The sequence below is a fragment of the Vipera berus genome (assembly GCF_964194415.1).
Source record: "Vipera berus genome assembly, chromosome: 2".
NCBI lineage: Eukaryota > Metazoa > Chordata > Lepidosauria > Squamata > Viperidae > Vipera > Vipera berus.
This window is the reverse complement of record NC_138203.1, coordinates 99,270,083-99,291,967: the sequence shown is the minus strand read 5'-3', so window position 1 is coordinate 99,291,967 and position 21,885 is coordinate 99,270,083. Positions and strand designations below refer to the sequence as shown.

At 38.2% G+C, this 21,885-nt stretch overlaps 1 protein-coding gene across 2 annotated transcripts in view; it reads left to right on the top strand.

Annotated features, from left to right (window-relative positions):
• The window catches only part of PAX5 (paired box 5), a 261,003-nt gene that overhangs the window by 45,911 nt on the left and 193,207 nt on the right, over positions 1–21,885 (top strand). For both annotated transcript variants that reach the window (XM_081318426.1, XM_081318427.1), the window contains exon 5: positions 983–1,111. In XM_081318426.1, the coding sequence (XP_081174552.1) occupies positions 983–1,111 (129 nt within the window). The remainder of the gene's footprint in view (positions 1–982; positions 1,112–21,885) is intronic.

Here is a 21,885-nt window from a genome sequence, read left to right as displayed (position 1 = left end):
TATCATTTTTTTTGTGAGCTAGAGGAGGGCATAAGTTAAAAGTGAGCTGAAAATCCAAAACTTGGATTCAAAATTTGACTTAGCCATAACCTCATGGTCTGCTTTTAGGAAACAATTGCCCACTACAATTTAACACTACTCTAAGTTAGAAGGTGTTTGTATGATATGATATATGTTATGATGCCTAGGAAGTATTTTGAACCTTTACAAACTAACTACTACATCATAAATGGTCCAAAATACTAAACCTGTCTTCCACCATTTGTTCCAAGGCCTTCTTTCTCTATTTGATATCGTCCAGGAGTAACATTCCAGATTTTTCAGCCACTGATAAAATGAATTATTTTTGCAGTGCCCATAAAAGCACGTGCCCATTTATTTAGTTTTTTTGTCACACTATGTAGAACAGGAAACTGACATTTGAGTGATTGTAAACAGTATCTTTCTCTCTCTCTCTCTCTTTCTCTCACACACATACTTCCCCTCCCCTCCTCAAATTTCATTAAAGAGACGATTGTAGGACAGTGGTGGCAAACCTATGGCATGCGTGCCAGAGGTGGCATGCAGAGCCCTGTGGGTATGCATGCCGTTGCCCCAGCCCCGCCTCCCCACGCAGCCCCCTCCTCCCCAGCAGCCCCCCCGGATAGTTGCCCCCAGGCATGGTCCATGCAGAGCAGCCCAGTCAAAAAAATGGCAGCCAGGCAGTGGGACAAGACTCCGTCCTCGAGCCCCATCATGCGCAGATGATGCTGTGGGGTGCGGGTGGAGGGTGTGGCCAGTAATGGCAAAAACCATCCTGATACGTTGCGCAACATCACGTGCCCAATGGGGTGGGCACGGCTTCTGCATGACGCATCCAGCATGGGGGGTTGACAGTTTGACACCCCTGGTCTAAAAGGTTCGCCATCATTGTTGTAGGATGTTGAAGCATGCTTACTTTTTATGGTGACTTGCTTATTGATTAATTTGTTTCTAATTACAGCCTCCACAGGCTCCGTGACACAGGTGTCTTCGGTAAGCACAGACTCAGCAGGCTCCTCCTACTCAATTAGTGGAATTCTGGGAATTACGTCTCCCAGTGCTGAAAGCAACAAACGCAAAAGAGAGGAAGGTAAAAAAAAATACATTATTATAGTCTGGAAAAAGTTATATGGAGCTGCATCTTCTAGTCTTTATTGCTCTCTTTGATATTTAATTCCCAGTACAAAAATCTTCCTAGGACTTTTTCTTTTGGGGGGGGGGTTGGGGGAGTAAGTTAATTTTAATCAGTTTTCTTAAAAACAGACAAGCAACAAAAATGTGTTTGTGTAGACAATATCATTCATTGGAAAATTATGAATCAATGTATCCAGAAAGCAGAGTGCTTGAACAAGAATACATCTTTTGAGTTATTATGGTACTCTCTCCGTTTTGAGAATATTGTTTTATTCTATTCTGACATCCATGACTACTACAATTTCAAACAAGAGTAGGATGGAAGAAAGATGAGACTCTAGTACCATCTAAAAATGACAATGTTGGAGGCCTTGGACTTTTCAAATAGCAATATTAATTTATGTCAATACTTCATGAAATTACAATGTGGTTAAACACCTGTTCTATAATTGTTTTAATATGAGAACTGGGCAGTATCACAATTTCTTCTTGCATTATCAGTTTAATTGGGGGAGGGGTTCCTGTAAGCATTGTATTATTCATTTTTTTATTTTCCAAAATTCAGAGTAATACAAAAATTATAATATATAAAGTAGTAGAGGGAGTAGAGGCTAGACAATGAAATTTTGTGTGTGTGTTTGTGTGTGTGTGTGTTTGGATTTGATTGAATCAGATTTGTAAATTGTTCAACACAAGTTAATCAGTGTTGGCTTCCTTCAGGATGTCCTACCTGAAGCCATCTTTAAAAGACTTTTCCAGGGTCTGCCTCTTAGACACCAAATTCTCATTAAGCCTTTTATAAAACTAGATCAGTGTGCACTGGGATGTAATCTTTAATGATTAATTTGTAGTTTGATCAACTGAACTTTGATTAAACTGTGTGAACCAATTTTAAAGAACAAGAACCAATTTTAACCAATGACTCCCTGCATACAAGGAATATTTCTCCATTTTAAATCTATTTTGACTATTATGCCAAAACAACCAGGGCTTTTAAAATCATGAACAATTAGCTTTCTTTGAAGCAATCAGTAGTAGCTTTTATTTACTAAAAGTTATTTAGATTTTCTTCAATTATTTAAAATATTCACATGCCTTTAGCCATGCCCAGTATTATTTAACTTACAATGTTTAATTGACCATGGAAGAAACTGTTGACTCATCAATTAATTCTAATATGAGGCTCAAAAAAGTTTCAAAAAATTCAAAAGCTTTGATTATGATCATGGAGCAGAAAACCTTTGGTTTCTGTCTCAGTGCATTAACATGTGTGAATGAGTGAAATAGAATATTCTTATAATAATACAAGGGATGCGGTGGCTCAGTGGGTTAGAACACTGAGCTTGTCGATCAGAAGGTCGGCAGTTTGGCGGGTCGAATCCCGAGTGCCATGTAACAGAGTGAGCGCCTGTTACTCGTCCCAGCTTCTGCCAACCTAGCAGTTCGAAAGCACGTCAAAATGCAAGTAGAAAAATAGGGACCACTACGGTGGGAAGGTTACAGCGTTCCGTGTGCCTTTGGCATCTAGTCATGCTGGCCACATGACCACGGAGACGTCCTCAGACAAGCGCTGGCTCTTCAGCTTTGAAACGGAGATGAGCACCGGCCCCTAGAGTCGGAAATGACTAGCACGCATGTGCGGGGGAACCTTTACCTTTACCTTATTATAATAATACAAGTAAAAGGAGGGCCTCTCCAATTGGCTTTTCTGGTAATCCAGTAAATTCCTATAGATTTGAAAGCAGTGATAGTTATCTATGGTATTAGCCCTGTAGTGAGAAGAACAATGTAATGTAATGTAATGTAATACAATGTAAAGGTATTTAGATTTTCTTAATGGGGTTCCACCAGTTCTGCAGTAGAAGTACTTCAGGTGAAAATCTATTCACAACTGCATCTTCATCCATTAATGACCACACTGAGTTTTATCATAAATAAGAATTAACTGCTACTGGCAGTAATGATTATTCTAAGGACTTTCAGTCTAAGTAAGTAATCAGTCATCAAGGAATTGACCAATCTTAGTCCCTGTGTGAATACGTTCTTAGGTCAACTGCTATTGAAGGTTACTTCATGTCAGTGCAATCCCTCTGAATTCTATACTCAGACTTATGCTACATTAATGCTTAGCATTTCTTCAGCATTGCACTCCATAACAAGAAACTTTGCAGAATGTTATTTCATATACTATACCAGTGTTCTTTGGTGGTATTAGACTGGAGCACTTAGAATTCCTGGGTAGCCTTCTGGGACTTATGAAGATAGAAAACAAATAGCAACTATCTCCCGAATGCTATTGAGTAAATTCGTATCTTGAATTGGAACCATAATTTTTTTGATTCATAGCTTACACTTTCATTACACTCTAGTCTCCATCATGAGTTTTCACTAAAAAGCTGGAATTTTTTAAGGTCACTTCCTCATTTCTGGTAGGGAGCCTCTGCTGATCTTGACTTCCTCTGTAAATAAAATAGCAGGTTTGGACCAAATTGCAATGCACTCCAGACAGACAGAAATAGCCAGTCTGTTCTCTATATAAATCCTATACTGAAGAACATAGGATATATGATCATGATGATGATGTAATAATAGCAGTGCAATTGACTTCATTCAAGGCTAGTAAGCCTTTCATTGGAGAGCAATGAAAAATATGGGAATAACAGCATGGTTTTATTGGGGACAGAGGGCATGCAGTGTAGACTTTGGTCAATGAGAAATGTTTCAATGGGAGACAGAAATTTTATTCTATATTTGTTGATTTAGAGAAAGAGTATTATCAAATTAATATTACCTGAATTATGGGACATAGAATTGAAAGTGCTTGCAGAATGAGATGAAAGTATATGAGAGAAATAAAACATGTTTGAGAATTAATGGAATGCTTAAGAAATTGCAGTGATCAGACTAAGACAAAGATCTGTAATGCTCCCTTGGTTGTTCAACATATTTATGAATAAATGTATAAGGAATGCTTATAATGAATTTTAGATGTGCTGGTTGGGGATATGAATGCATATGTACTTTTCTATGCAGATGATGTTGAAATGTACGGTAAATGATTTTCAGAAACTATTAGATACAATGTAAAATGTAGAGGGGAATATAGATTTGAAAATTAAAGAATCAAAAACAAGGTAAATATATTTGACAGGGAATATGAAATGGACAATTAGAAGTTATATGTACCTGGTAAAAACTAGACCAAGTAGGTGAATTTGCATACCTTAATGGAATGGTTTCTAAAGATAGGGACAATGATTGGAGAAAGATGGGCATAAAAGAGTAGCTGGTAATATACAACCTGTTCCAAGTGATGAATGTTTGTCAAAAGAAGCAAAAATGATCGTGTAAAAGCATGTTTTGGCCAACTTTGCTCTATGAATATGAGAGTTGTGTATGAGAGGAGAAACAGAAAAGTTGAATGTACAGTAGTAGTACCTTGGTACTCATTGTTAATTGGTTCTGGGAGGTGCAATGAGTACCAAAAATGATGAGCACCAAACAAAATTTTCCCATAAGGAATAATGTAGTGAGTCACAAGGCAGCCGACACTGACAAGTTCTAGCTTGTGCATTGAGTACCAAACAAACAATGAGTACCAGGACAAAATTTTCACCTTAAAATGCATTGAGCATCTGGTTTGACAAGTTTCAAAGCAGTTGAGTACTACTTTAGTGGAAATGGCAAAACATGAAGAAACAGGGATGAGCTGATGAGAACTAAATATGGATTGAATAAAAAGTGAGAGATCAGAACAAAATAAGTATGTTCAGTTCACATGGTCATATAGAGATAAGAGTGAGGAATGACTGAAAACAAGTATATGAAGGAAGAGCTAGGTTGAGAAGTAGGGGAAGACTGAAAAATGTCCAGTCCAGTGGAGTTGATCAGATCCTCAGAAAGAAAGAGGAGAGAGGAAGAAGAAAAGGCATTATGTGATGTGGTGTACTGTATTAATATGGAACCAAGTGGAACCAAGGATAGTTTGGAAGAACAGGAAGATAGAGGAACTATAAGAGTTGTGGTAGCGCAGTGATTAGAATTCTGCAGACTGCCAGCAGTTCAATCCTGACCAGCTCAAGGTTGAGTCAGCCTTCCATCCTTCTGAGGTCGGTAAAATGAGGACCCAGATTGCTGGGGGCAATATGCTGACTCTGTGAACCGCTTAGAGAGGGGCTGTAAAGCATTATGAAACGCTATATAAATCTAACTGCTATTGCTATTGCTATAAGGCAGGGATCTGCAACCTTGACAACTTTAAGACTTGTGGACTTCAGCTCCCAGAATTCCTCAGCCAGCATAGCAGACCCCTGCTGTAAGATCTGATATTGGTGTAAACTAGATTAGGTATATCTTTTTTCTTTTTCTTATCTTAAGGTTTAATTTCTTTTTTATTATTATTTCTTACTCATTTCCTGCACTTTGCCTAGGGTTGCTTGTCTTGGAAGAACCAGTGGGATGGCTCTTTTTGTATGTCTGCACACTTCTTTGTTTGTACATATAATTACAGCTGTTAAACTTTACTGTTTGCAACTGAATATTTTTTTATAAAATTCTATGTAACTCTGTATTTCATAATGCTCAAGAGTTTAAGATTTGTAATTCTTTTAAAAACTATAAGGCTGCCCAAATTATAAACATAAAATTTTTAGGTTCAAATAATGTTTTTTTAGGAGCAGAGCTGAATAAGGATCATTGGACAATTAGAAAATAAAAACTAGTCATGAATTCTTCACGTTTTAAAACAATGTTAGATGCTTCTCTGCGATAGGCATAGAATTCTTTTTGACACAATTAAGTTATTTACATTTTACTCATTTTCCATAACATGTATTTCCCCTTTTGTTTATTATGCATGTTGGAAAAACAGAAAGAAATGCAAAAGCATTTTATTCTACATTTCAAATGAGCTTTGTTGTCGCAGGGGAAAGCATGGGCAAGTCATTGTATGGAGAAAAAAAAATTGTTGAAAGTAGCTGTAATTGTAAAGCATTTTAAAATTTGACCATAGAAGAAATTCATTTTTATTCTTGAAAAATAAATTGTTTTCAAACCATTCACACTCAAAAGTTGAAATTAAATTATGCAATATTATTGTTATTTTATATTTCAAGGACCCATTTAAATTAACAATACTGAAACTAAAAAAAAAGTAAGGACTCACTCAAATGGAGCTCCATATGGAAGTGGTTTCTATTTGTTTTGTACAAGATGTTTTTGGATTTTCTATAAGAATTCCTGGTAATCCAAATACTAACCCTGCTTTGATTTTGGACATCAGCCAAATATAACCGATTTGCTACTTGAAATGTATTGTTTTTGCCCTTGCCCACAAAAGTAAATAAATAGACAAAGGCCAGTTGAAGCATCTTTGCATAGTATGTAGAATCTGGGACATACTTTTCTTCTAGACAGATGGAAAAATGTAGAATTAATTGTTGTAATCTGTTCTTCTTTTTGAAAAATGTAATCCAACATATTAATGTAGTAACCATAATTGATGTTTAAATATTTTCCAGAAATAGACAAGTTTATCAGATGGTAGATATATCCTAGGGATGCATGAATTTTGTGGAAGGAAAGCACCAATTCAAATTGTATTAGTAACATTTTTTTGTGCACCATTGGACAACCTGACCAAATTAGGAACAGATCATCATGGAGAAAATTTGCCAATGTGATTGCTAAGAGTTGACACCAACTTGGTAGCACATAATCACTCAGTCAATCAATCAAAAGTACCATTTCAATGTGGCTTGGAAATCCAGTGTATCAGATTAAATTCCCTAAAAATCCAGCATCCAACAGTAGATCTCCAAATCCATTCATAAACAAAGCAGGTTGGTAATACCCTCTTCCTGTGTTTTTTCTCAGCAAGTCAGGTTGACTAAGAGGAATCAGAGCTGTGGAAAAGCAGTTATAGATCAGAAGAAGGTATAGCAGGAAAATAGGAACCAGTAAACAACTAAAATAACTTGGCAATATCTAAATACTGAAGCCTAAGTTTAAATTTCATTCATGTATTTATGCTAAATAGACCGAGTCTTAATAGATGCATGTGCATACTCTCTCTCTCTCTCTCTCTCTCTCTCTCTCTCTCTCTCTCTCTCTCTCTCTCTCTCTCTCTCTCTCTCTCTCTCTCACACACACACACACACACACACACACACACACACACACACACACACACACACACAAGCTGATTCAGTGAGTGCAGTTTATGAATACAGAAAAGCAGATTGTTGAAGATAGAGGTGAACCACGAAGAAGATACTTAATGTCTGTAGTAAGATTTTATTCCCATTACCTGCTTCCTCACAGAAAATTAAACCCAAACCTCTTGAAATATACGACACAAACTAACCAGATCAGTCATATTTTCACTGTATGTGGCCTAAGATGGGATTGGTTAGAGTTTTTTTTAATTCTGATTATTGTGTGAATGCTGTTCTAATAGGTAGATGGTGCCTTCTGCCAACTAATGTGCTTCTGTAGTGCAAGATAGGTCATTTTGTACCAATGTGTTGTGCATTTGCTAAGTAGGTAAATATATATATAAAGGTAAAGGTTCCCCCGCACATGCGTGCTAGTCGTTTCCAACTCTAGGGGCCCGTGCTCATCTCCGTTTCAAAGCCGAAGAGCCAGTGCTTGTCCGACGACGTCTCTGTGGTCATGTGGCCGGCATGACTAGATGCCAAAGGCGCATGGAACGCTGTTACCTTCCCACTGTAGTGGTTCCTATTTTTCTACTTGCATTTTTACGTGCTTTCGAACTGTTAGGTTGGCAGAAGCTGGGACGTGTAACAGGCGCTCACTCTGTTACGCGGCACTCGGGATTCGACCCACCAAACTGCCGACCATCTGATTGACAAGCTCGGCGTCCTAACCCACTGAGCCACCGCGTCCCTATAAACATATATACAGGGATATTTTTGCTGGTGTTTGAATATTGGCCACTTCTGATGGGAAGGATTTGGAAAAGGTGATTGTTGAATCTATCTATCTATCTCTAATCAAAAATACAAGGTCCACTGTACGCATTTAATTATTCATCTACTTGCACGATATGCACAGTATATATTATACTTAGTAATATTTTGGCTGTTAATGCAATCTAGTCTTTATATGCATGCCTCTATGCAAGAGATAGTACGTAGTACTTAAATGTCTCCATGCAAGTAGATGGTCCATATCCCACTCCCCTTGAAAGACCAAGGCAGATTTTATATTATTTTATATTATATTCAGTTTTAGCGTTGGATATAATTTTTCACTTCTTATCAAGTACTGCTGCTGCGCCCTCTTGTGGCAGGGATGCATTTAGCCCTGGAAACCAGTCAAGGAATTCCTGTCTTTATTGAACGATTTCAGGAAATGGATGCTAACCTACTCTGTATCCAGTCTGTTTGAACTTTAGTATATAGGTGTTGCTGAGAGGAGAATATTTTGGGGGTTGCACAGATTTGTGAGCTGCATTGTCTGATACCATTTAAAAGTAGAAATCTTTCTTTAGTAAAGTAAGGAAGTTGGTTTCAAAGTGGATTTTTAGGAACACATTTTGTATAGTTTTCTAAGCCATGCACAATTTTGTGGATCTTGCTTGATTAGAAATTTCTATTGGAGAGAGGAAACAAATATAATGACAAAGTTTCCAAGATTTTTGATGGTGAAAAGGCATGGACTTTGCCAACTAAGGTAGGAAGAATTTTTAGTTTTTATAACCAAAGAAGTGTATTTTTCATACGTGGAAGAGTAAACATTCATCAAGTCCCTTCTGCAGTTTTGCATGTGACTCCTATCCAGTTCTTCCTCTTGACTGAAATGAAAGCAGCTTCAAACAAGGACTCAACAAATTGTAGTACAGTATTCCTGAGGATGCAAGACTTTGTATTTTTGCATCAGGAACTCTTACTTAAAATGGTCAAAAATTTCATAGTTGCTGTCTTCTCATAGGGACTGAAACTCAGTCAGAGGTACAAGGACACCCTCTTTGGGTTCACATAGTCTATCACTATAATTAGCTCCACCATTATGACATTACACAGTAGTTTTAGACAGTTGACAGCTCCTGAGGATTCTTTTGGGGGACACAGTAATTGTGGTGAGAAGCAATGACGTTAAATAGATTTGTAGGAAGCATTTTCCACTTAGCATTTTCCAGATAATAACCTAATAATGTCAGATAAAAAGTATGTGTGTCCATGCTGTGTTTATTTGTTTGTTTTTTATTTGTTTGTCTAATTTACCGGTATATACCCACTGACTTTCTCCACGTAAACTTCCTGCAAGCAAAGTGAATGGGGGAAGCTGGCAGGAATTCTAGGAAGGAAGGGATGGGAATATTAATAATAATAATAATAATAATAATAATAATAATAATAATAATAATAATAATAATAATAATAATAATAATAATAATAATAATAATAATAAAGTTGGAAGGGACCTTGGAGGTCATCTAGTCCAACCCCCTGCTCAGGCAGGAAACCCTATACCATTTCAGACAAATGGCTGTCCAGCCTCTTCTTAAAAACTTTCAGCATTCACCGCTTCTGGAGGCAGGTTGTTCCACTGATTAATTCTTCTAACTGTCAGGAAGTTTTTCCTTAGTTCTAGGTTGCTTCTCTCCTTGATTAGTTTCCATCCGTTGCTTTTTGTCCTGCCATCAGGCGCTTTGGACAATAGCTTGACTCCCTCTTCTTTGAGATATTGGAACACTGCTATCATGTCCCACCTCACCATTCTCTTCATTAAACTAGACACACCCAATTCCAGCAACCGTTCTTTATATGTTTTAGCCTCCAGTCTCCTAGTCATCTTTGTTGCTCTTCTCTGTACTCTTTCTAGAGTCTCAACATCTTTTTTACTTCGTGGTGACCAAAACTGGATGCAGTATTCCAAGTGTGGCCTTACCAAGGCATTGTAAAGTGGTATTGATTCTATCCCTTTGTTAATCAGCCTAGCACTGTGTTGGCTTTTTTGGCAGCTGCAGCACACTGCTGGCTCATATCTAAGACCTTCAGAGGCAGACTCACTGCCATCAAGGCTAACAGCCATTGATCCCTATGACTTCCATGAATCAACCCTTTTTTGAAGCCACACAATACCATATCCTGTGGTAAATTCAATTTCATCGGGTGACCCCTGGTTCTAGTATTTTGGGAAGGGGAAATAGTTTCTCCTTGATACTCTCTCTACACCATGCATAATTTTGTAAAACTCAAACATATCCTCTTTTATTAGTCTCCTTTCCTCAAATGTTGCTTCCCTTTCACAACATGTCAGAGATAATAAGAAAAGTTATTGAAAATAGAGATGCCAATATCAACTGCATCTGGAATATTGTGTGCAGCTTTGATACCCACACCTCAAAATAAATATAATGGAGCAGAGAAGGGGGTCAACTAAGATGATCAAGGGGCTGGAGTATTGTGCAAGTCACGTGTCAAGGACTGCATCTGTGTGGATACATTAAGTAGCTTCTCATACCCACTAACTCTGGAACTCAAGACAAAAAAGGAAGTTTTGATGGCTTGTGATGGGCACCAAGGATCATGATTGACAAAGTTGGGAGGAGAGTAAGGATATTCCCACCATCTTGGGGCATTTCCACACAGTCTTTTCTTTACTTCAGAATCAACTTTAGACTTGTGGGATCTCTTTATACCTTCCTAAGCTGATTCAGACTCCTGACAGATTGCATGCTTGTCGACTGGAAGGTTGACAGTTCAAGACCCAAGCATCCCATGCTGGGGTGAGCTCCCTTTCTTGCCGCAGCTCCTGCCAACCTAGCAATTCAAAAGCATGCAAATGCAAGTAGATAAATAGGTACCACTAGGGAACAGGGTTCCACGCACCTGGGCATGAAGTCTTGCCAGCCACATAACCATGTAAGTATCGTCAGACAAGGCTGGCTCCCTTGGTAGGAACTGGAGATGAGCACTGCCCACTAGAGTTGGATACAACTGGACAGGGGAAACATTTACTTTTTTTTAAAGAAATAAAATAAAGGTGCAGTAAAGCAAATCTTTGAAATGCTGTACTCTGTGGAGTTTGTGGGTGGTTTGTTTCTGCATTTTCTAGAACTGTTGCATCTTTCTGGCTTGACCAGCACAGCTTTTAAGAGAAAAGGTGACTTGATGGCCCTGAAACTTCCCCTCATAAGAATTAGTTCATTGTTTTTGCATTTGATCAAACAAATAAATTGACTGGACTGGGACATATAGTATGTGCAAACCAGTAACATTATTTTCCCTTCTGCATAAATAGCAGTGAGCAAATATTGCTTAGGACTCAAAGCAGTAGTTCTACATAATGTTCTTTGTTCCTTGTTCTCAGCATCTAAAGCCTGGCAGAAGTGAAGGCTGTGGTATATTGTCTCAAACTCTTTCAGAGGCATTGTGTAGTAAAAATGACAGTGATGAAGTGCCTTCACTTTGAAATCATCTGGGCCTTAGTTCAGCCTCTCTGCTGTCCTTGAGACATGTGGTCAATGACCAAGACTGAACACATTTCCATGCCAACAGATACATAGATCAAGAAACAGTTAAAAAACCCCATTCTCAGCAAATTACAGAGTATCAGAGAAAGTTGATTAAAAAGAATAAAACTACTACAACACACCCACACACAAAGATCTAAGATACTTAAAAGAACTAAAATGACAAAACTGATTAACTAGACGAATATGATCCTATGATGCTAAATGAAAAGTGACTGGGATACTCAAATGTAGATTTTGCAATTGCTAAAATGGTAAGATGGTTGAAAAATAACCTTAGATAAATATATAATGGATATATTCTTAATACCGTATTTTAACATATTCTCCACAAATAGAAACTGCTTTTGTTTTAATGCTGTATTTTATTGAACTCTGTACAGGCATTCCTTGACTTACAACAGTTTATTTAGTGACCATTCAAAGTTACAACGGCACTGGAAAAAGTGAGTTAAGACTGTTTATCCCAATTACGACCTTTGCAGCATCCCCATGATCATGTGATCAAAATTCAGATGCTTGGCAACTGGTTCATACTTATAATGGTGGCAGCGTCCCAGGGGTCATGTGATCACCTTTTGCGACCTTCTGACAAAGTCAGTGAGGAAGCCAGATTCACTTAACAACCGGGTTACTAATTTACCAACTGCAATGATTCACTTAACGACTGTGGCAAGAAAGGTCGTAAAATGGGGCAAAACTCATTTAACAAATGTCTCACATAACAGCAGAAATTTTGGGCTCAGTTGTGGTCATAAGTTGAGGACTTCCTGTATATAATTTGCAACCTTTCTCAAACTTTTAAGCTTATTTCTGACTTTTGGATGTAATCTATCATGTGGTCTTCTCTAACCCAACATTGAGAGCCAATTTGCTGTAGTAGCTAAGGCATCAGGCTAGAAACTGGGAGACTGTGAGTTCTAGACTAGCCTTGGTATAAAGCTAGCTGGATGATCTTGGGACATCACTTTCTCTCAGCCCTGAAAAGCATAATTGAACTGCAGGAATAAAAACCCCAATACTTAGGTGAGCAGAATCTTTCTTAATCCTATTCTCTAGATCACGGATGTCAAACGTGTCGCAACATAGCACGACTTTTTTCACATTGCTGGAGCTGGGGTGGTTGTGGCCTCCGCATGATGCAACCGGCCTGCAGGCCGGCAGTTTGACACCCCTGCTCTAGATTTATTTTACCTATGTTCTTAGAATTTCCTGACAGAGGCCACTGGTCCTGCTAACTGGAAATTAGGCTACAGTAATTGTAATCTACTACATTTGAAGAGTATCAGGTTGTAAAGCGGATAATTTATTCAGCACCGACATCTATGTTCTCCTTTAAAATAATGCATTGAACTATGTTTGGAACAACGCAGCAGTGGTTCTTGAATATTTTTTTTAACAACTCAGCTGTGGGAGAGGGGAACACTGAGAATGATGCTTCAGGCTAGTAATTGGGGAGTTTTAAGATCTGTACTCAGATCTTGATTAGAAATGAAACAATGGGGCCAAATGCATTAGGATTCTGTCAGCCTTAAGAACTGCATCCCCATTCAGATGTTCCACATCTTCCAAATGAACCCCAAATATATCTTTAATATATTTGTGTGCCCCTTAGCTTGATAATGTCCTCTGAATTTTTTCCCTCTGAAAGGGGTCCTGAATGATGCTGAAAGATTGGCAGGACATTGAATTATTTTGGCTACACATCTAATGTATACCAAGTGGAAAACACCTTGGAGAACGTGTGTCTCTGCAGATGAAGTCACTGCTGTAAATTTTTAAATATTAGGAAGTACATACATATGTATCAAGCTGCCTGCCTGAAAAAAATTCCATTTTATTTTGGAGTATTAGCAGAGATACAGTATGTACTAGGTTGACTGATATCACTGTTATTATTTGTCATGGCAATGATCCCACATTCAATGATTTTGAAATCAAACAGCAAAAAATGCTAGAAAAATCTCACATTTGCTTTATATGGATGTTCTGAAGCTTTATAGAAAAACAGCAATCGAAATCCAATCATTGACAGTGTAAGAATTTCTAGCATAGGCATAGCAATGGAATTTGGCCTAGAGAAATGTGCTACAGTAGCAATAAAGGACAACGAACAGCAATGGAACTGAAATGCAGAATGGTCAAACCATCAGGAGCCATCAGGACGAAGCCTGTTAGAATCTGAACATTTTACAGCTGGATAAAGAGCCTTGGTGGAGCAGTGGGCTAATGCCTCCTTAAGTAACACCAGCTGCCTGCAATTAGTGCAGCTTCGCATCCCACCAGGCTCAAGGTTGACTCAGCCTTCCATCCTTCCGAGGCAGGTAAAATGAGGACCCAGATTGTTGGGGGCAATTAAGCTGACTTTGTAATAATGCCGCTTGGGGGGGGGGGCTGAAAGCCCTAATAAGCAGGCATATACATAGAATGAAGGCTATTACTAAGCACATTGATTTCTGCTTCTTAGATTGTAAGCCGCCCTGAGTCTTCGGAGAAGGGCGGGATATAAATGGGATTAAAATAAAAATAAATAAAATAAATAACATCAAGCATGGACAAGTTGAAAATGTGATTAATAAAGAATATATTCCGAGAGTGACAAAACTGCTAAGGAAAAAAACTGAATAGTGAAAACATAATTAAAGCCGTCAATATCTGGGCCAGATATTGGATGAATAAACAAACAAACCCTTATGACTATTCACTATGTATTACATCCCCATTCTGATACTGATAGATTATACCTGCCCCACAGAAATGGAGGCAGAAGTTTACTTCAGTCAAGCAGACTGTCAAAGAAGAAAAGAATGCATTGACTAATTGCATTGAGCCTTGGTGGAGCAGTGGGCTAATGCCTCCTTAAGTAACACCAGCTGCCTGCAATTAGTGCAGGTTCGCATCCCACCAGGCTCAAGGTTGACTCAGCCTTCCATCCTTCCGAGGTAGGTAAAATGAGGACCCAGATTGTTGGGGGCAATTAAGCTGACTTTGTAATAATGCCGCTTGGGTGTGTGTGTGAAAGCCCTAATAAGCAGGCATATACATAGAATGAAGGCTACTGCTAAGCTTGTAAGCCGCCCTGAGTCTTCGGAGAAGGGCGGGATATAAATGGAATTAAAATAAATAAATAAATAAATAAAATAATTTTGTAAAAGACAGTAAAGAACGAGCACTGATGTAAGTTAAAAATTGGAATTTACTAAGTGTATAGAAAACAAAAAGTAAATATTGAAATAATGTAATAAAAACACAAATGGAATGTGCAAGGAAAAACATTTGGATTTTTGTTTCTCAAAAGCAAACTATTCACACTAATGCAATCAAGGTCAGAATTGAAAAATCATCGCATGATTTGAAGTTCAGATTATCTAGAGAAGCAGAAAAGAACAGTACATCGTGTATTCAGCTTGGGTACGAAGATCTCACAAACTGATTATAAATAATGACATAACACAATCTCCAAAATGCTTCATTGCAACATGTGTATGTTATTATGTGCCAGTAATGAAAAATTAGTGGGAATATATAGTTGAAATATTAATAAAAAATGAGTAGCTTAAAATATTGAGGGATTTACAAATATAGACTGGTAATGTCTTGGCTCATAAACATAAAATAGACAAAGTAATAGAAAATGAAGAAGTCAAAGTGCTCTGGGACTTTAGAATTCAGTCAGAGAAGCCCTTGACACATAACACCCCAGACTTAACAATTGTTGATAAGAAGGACAAAAAAGTCTGGCTAGTGGATGTGGCAGAACCTGGAGACAACAGAACAGAGGAGAAAGAACAGGAGACAATCACAAAATACAAATTAGAAATAGATTGACTGTAGCAACAAAAAACAAACAAACAAAGATAATACCAATAACAATAGATGCCTTGGGTGAAATCCCAAAATAACTGGAGCACTACTTGAATACCATTGGCATTGACAAAATCATATTAGTCAATTGCAAAAGGCAGCTTTACTCAGAACTTACTTATATCCTGCAGTGATGCCTTTAACACAATCAGACCTCAACATCTCCCTATCCCAGGTCCTTGGGAAGGACTTAATAGCTGGATAAAAATGCCAAACCCAGTCCGAATATCTGGCAGATGGTACTACGAACCATAATGATAAAAATAAATGAATAGAAATTCATTCTTATCAACTAGGAAGTAGAATATTGCTATGTTTTGATCTCTTGGACAAGTTTTATTCATTCTACTTTTCTTTATATACCTGCCCTTTTCAGAAAAAGGATGATGCTTTTTTTGGATCCAATTGATTGGAGTTAAAATGAGAAGTATGCTATTTATTATGTATCCTATATTATCTCATTAATGGCTTTTATTGTTTTATCAATATACAAAATACAAAGAAAAATAAAAATAGGATATTAAGGGAAGGAAAAAGAGAGGGGAAAATAAAATATGAAGTACAAAGGAAGAAAGAAAAGAACACAGTACAAGATAACAACATTCCAGCCTCAATTTTTTACTTTTACACATTAGTATACATTTCTATAGCATTTATCCTGTATTATCGAACATATGATGCTTTACAGAGCAAAGCAGGCAAAAACAGAGAGCCCAGTTACAAGCTGAACTATAATGAGGGCAAATAGCCATAGATTCAGATGGAACATTGAATAAACAAGGTTTAGTTTCTTTTTAAATGTTTTAAATCTCTCCTTCATTGTTTTTATAAATTACTTAAAGCAGCAAACATACCTAATCGTTCTGCCTCCTCTGCACAACAACAATCCTGTGGGGTGAATTGGACTGAGAGAAAATGACTGGCCCAAAGTCACGCAGCAGTCCTTTATGCCTACGCGGGAGACTGGGACTAGAACTCCCAGGCTCCCACTTTCTAGCCTGGTGCCTTTACTGTTAGACCAAACTGGCTTTCAATGTCTTTTTAATATAACTTCAGAAATATTGCTGTCATTTTGTATCATATTGCCAGACTAATGGCATAACTGTTTTCAGATTTCAGGGCAGAGCCTGAAATTCAGATTTTCGATGGCTTACTTGTGGATATAACTCAGCACTATATTTTAAAAAGGCAGAGTAATTTAGGAGTATAGATTCACAATTTTTCTCAATTGAAATAACAGTTGGTCATACTGCATTACTTACAAAGATAAATTGGCTTGCTAACTTTTGTACATATACTGACCTATTTTTTTAAAAAGATTATAACAAATGAATCAATAAAAATGAACACAGGCAATTTTGATGTGTTGAACAGTAGCATTTATCAACCTGCTGTTTGCTAGATGTGCTGGGACTAAAGCTTTTGGAATACCTAGCTAGCAAGGGTGGGGTAATTTGGAGAAGGTCTCTCCAAATAATACTGCTGTTATAAAAATGACATTTTGAAACATGAGATGTTCATGATTTAGCGCAGACATATAAAACTTGTGACGTCACGTGATGTTGCGCAATGTATCAGAGCTTTTTCCTCATTTCTGGCAATGGGGTGGGTGCGGTTTGCTGATGATGCGTCCGGCCTGCAGGCCAGCAGTTTGACACCCCTGATTTAGCAGAAGAAACTTAAGAAGGTATCAAATTTTAAAAGATACATTTGTGTTTCCAAATTAAGATTCTTGATCCATTAAAGGTTATGGCAATAACTTCGCAATCAATGCTGAGCTTCACTCAGTATCTTTATTTTTCTATAATCCTCATGCCTTTCAGTCTTTTGTAATTTCATTCCTGCCAGATATGTTGAAATTGCAATTCCAGGATTACTTGGAGTTGCAGTTCTAACATATATCCCAATGCAGTTTGAGAAAAGATGAATTATGTAGTAATATATAGTAAATTACAAGGGACGCGGTGGCTCAGTGGGTTAGGACGCTGAGCTTGTCGATCAGAAGGTCGGCAGTTTGGCGGGTCGAATCCCGAGTGCCGCGTAACAGAGTGAGCGCCTGTTACTCGTCCCAGCTTCTGCCAACCTAGCAGTTCGAAAGCACGTAAAAATGCAAGTAGAAAAATAGGGACCACTGCGGTGGGAAGGTAACAGCGTTCCGTGCGCCTTTGGCGTCTAGTCATGCCGGCCACATGACCACGGAGATGTCCTCGGACAAGCGCTGGCTCTTTGGCTTTGAAACGGAGATGAGCACCGGCCCCTAGAGTCGGAAACGACTAGCACGCATGTGCGGGGGAACCTTTACCTTTACCTTATATAGTAAATTATATAGAGCAATTTGGAAATAAACCTCCCTTTGGTTATCAATGACAGACACTTGAAGATACAGAACTTTTATTTTACACATTAGAAAACTACATTACATTAATTTTTGACATAATCACCATTCAAATTGAGGCACTTGTCATAACGTCCTACAAAGTTTGAAATTCCTTAATAGTAGTCTCTCACTGCCAAATCTGGGTCCTGTGTGTGTGTGTGTGTGTGTGTGATCAAAAACTTCCCAACGGAACTGCTTCAAAGGTTCTTGGCTGTGTCTAGTAGTATGCAAGTGAGCATTGTCTTGAACCAACACCACACTGGAAGTCAGCATGCCCCAACACTTGTTATGGATGGCTTGTCTGACTTTCTGTAATGTTTCACAGTAGACTTCTGAATTGATGGTCAAACCATGCTCCATGAACTTCACTAGTAGTACTCCTTTGGCATCTTCACTTTTGGAGGGATTTTCTATGGCAGTGTTTATTTTCAATTGATCTAGTGGATAAGTCAACTGCAACACAATCTCCTTCCACTCCTCACTGCCTACTGAACTACTGCGCATGGCGCCATAGGACAGGCATCGCTCTCCCCGGCTATTTCTCACACATGCTCAAACGGAGGTTTATTTCCGAATTGCCCTCATATTATATAATAAAAGTAGAGTAGATTGATATTACCAAGAAGATTGCTATTGAATTTCCTGCTACTATGATGAATAGAATCGAATCGAATCGAATAGAATAGAATAGAATCATCTAGTCCAACCCACTGCTCAGGCAGGAAACCCTATCAAATGGTTGTCCAAGCTCTTCTTAAAAACTTCCAGTGTTGGAGCATTCACAATTTCTGGAGGCAAGTTGATTGACTATTGTGCCACAAGTGTACATGTAAAACATCAACTAGTTTTGTGAAAGTTCACTCATTTGCAAAATTTTTGGGACTCCAAGAAAGACTGCATCTTGACAATGAAATTATATAGAACAACCCATTTTGGGACAGGGAAAGGTGATTATTTGCATTTCAGTATACTTTGTCTCTGACAGACACTCCCTCAGCCTAATCTAAACTCTTGTGAAAAATTAAACTTGAAGCAAGAAACAATGAAGCAATACGTTTAACCTTTACCTTAGCCAGTACGCTTAAGCTATCACATACAGATAATCCTCAACTTACAGCCATTCATTTAGCAACCGTTCAAAGTTGCAACGGCACTGAAAAAAGTGACTTACGACTTGGTTCTCATACTTATGACAGTAGCAGCATCCCAGGGTTACAGGATCAAAACGCAGGCACTCGGCAACCAGCATGCATTCACAACAGCTGCAGCATCCTAGAATCACATGATCACTATTTGTGGCCCTTCCCTGCTGGCTTCTGACAAGTAAAATCAATGGGGGAAGCTGGATCTGCTTAACTATTGCATGATTCACTTAACTGATTTACTTAACCGTGGCAAAAAGGTCATAAAATTGGGCACAGCTCACTTAAAACCCACCTTGTTTAGCAACATAATTTCTCATCCCGATTGTGGTCATAAGTCGAGCACTGTCTGTATTTACAACTGCTATATCGACGCATCCTTTTATTGTAATATTTTGGCTTCCTAAATAATTCCTGATGTGTTGCTGCATGACGACTATTTGTAGGAGCCCAAACAATTTTCTCCTATTCACCATATGGCACTTTCAAATGCAAAGTCAGAACCAATAATTCTTGTGTTATTAGACTTATTAATTTATTAATCTCTGTATTGAATAAATGCAAGATGAATGAAGATTGGTTAAAAAAGTTTCGTTACTATTTTAAACTCTTCTGCCATTCTCAGATATATGCAGCAATGAGGCACTACATAGGAGGATTTTTCAAACAGTCCAATAAAACTCCGATGCTTCGGGAAGAGATATGAGACAACATGGGGTATCTGTGTGCTTTTCCCATGCACACACTGAGGCAGACCTCAGGCATCTTTCTTACTTAGTAAAAGGAGAAATACAACAGCTGCCCAGTCTTATTAATGCAAAGGTGGGGAAAAGTCTATTTTATCATCCTGAGCCAGCCACACTGAAGAGAAAGAGAGAGGTTTCCAAGCTGAGCCATGCTGGCTCAGGAATTCTGGGAGTTGAAGTCCTTGAGTCATAAAAGAGCCAAGGTTGCCTACCCTGCACTAGAGGAGGACATTAAATTTATTTACAAGGTTACTTTTTTAGGAACTAAACTTTTAGAATCTAAAACAGCTAATTCAAAAAAGTCAACAGGAAAAAACCTCACATTTTTCATCTGCTTCTGTCTTTTGGAAGTTAAAATTAGATAACAAAATAATCTATTTCCTATGTTAACATCTCTGCAATGAAATCAATAAAGTAACAGGAAAGAAATGAGAAACATTTTTCTCAATGTAATATGTCTAATTTAGCTGATGCTAGAAAAAAATAGTATCTTTTGTACACTCTTGTACAAAATATGAAAACTATTTTGAATCTATAACCATCTATTACAACTAAACCACTTTAAATTAAACAATTTTTAAGAATGAAATATTCTTAATTTGGACTTTACTTTTACTGTTTGGACTGTTGTGTGTTTTGAAAAATAGATTATTTAGAATCTAGTTATGTTGCACTTATGTTGCGGGGGAACCTTTACCTTTACCTTTTACCTTATGTTGCACTTCAGTCTTTAAATAATTAACCTAGTATATACATCACAATATATGATGTTTTCCATGGTGAGCTTAACATCAATAACAACATTTATTCAAAAGGCTAAAATAATTTCTGGTGATATTATCTGTACATTAAAATTTTGTTTAGTCACAATCTTTCAAAAGATGTTACATATGTGCATAAGTGTAGTCAGTAGCATATGCCTTTTTAAAAATATCAAACATGCAAAGAAACAAAAATAAGTCCAAAATACAGTATCTGTATTACATCCAGAAATGCCACCTTTGCAACCAATATTTCTCATCCATAACTATGGCACTCTAAGGATACCTAAAGGTAAAGGTTCCCCTGCACATGCGTGCTAGTCGTTTCCGACTCTAGGGGCCGGTGCTCATCTCCGTTTCAAAGCCGAAGAGCCAGCGCTTGTCTGAGGACATCTCCGTGGTCATGTGGCCGGCATGACTAGACGCCAAAGGCGCACGGAATGCTGTTACCTTCCCACCGTAGTGGTCCCTATTTTTCTACTTGCATTTTTATGTGCTTTCAAACTGCTAGGTTGGCAGAAGCTGGGACGAGTAACAGGCGCTCACTCTGTTACGCGGCACTCGGGATTCGACCCGCCAAACTGCCGACCTTCTGATCGACAAGCTCAGCGTCCTAATCCACTGAGCCACCTGCATACATGCAAATGCTTCTTTGGGATCAGTAATGCAGCAGGGATTGCTTTTTCCTCCCAGTAACAGATTGCTGGGAAATACCAAACATGGCCTTGAGAATTCCAATGTTTGTTACAAATTTTTCTGGATGTGGTTGGAAAGAGGCTGTTTGGTGCCGGAGACCACTGCCATGAGGAACACAGCTCTGGGTTGGGGTTCAGAGCAGCTCCAGGTGGGGGCTCAGTACGGGCCGCGGCATGGCAACTGCAGGGAGGGGAATCCCCATGGCGGCTGTGGGGAGGGGAATCCCCGCAGCATGTGGCTCCAAGCCGCAGGAGTGGGGGTGCAAAGGATGGGTGGTGACACCGTAGCAAGACACCGGCATTGCTCCCAGTGACAGCACCTCTGAGTTCCGGCACCTTTTTTTTTTTTTTAGAAAAACAGCACTGTGTATATATACATACATACATACATACATACATACACACACACACACACACACACACACACACACACACACACTGTTTTGCATTTATTTACTTACCCAAATTTTATTTTTATTTTTCTTCAGTGTAGTTGCTTGAAATTCCTCTTCTGATTACATTGAAAACCAGGTTTTCAATATTTTATTTAAAACAAAAAGTAGTCAAAAGAATAACATTAAGGATGAAGAAAAGAAAGGTTAAAAATAGATTATATAGACTGACAGTTCTGGTCAATCAATATA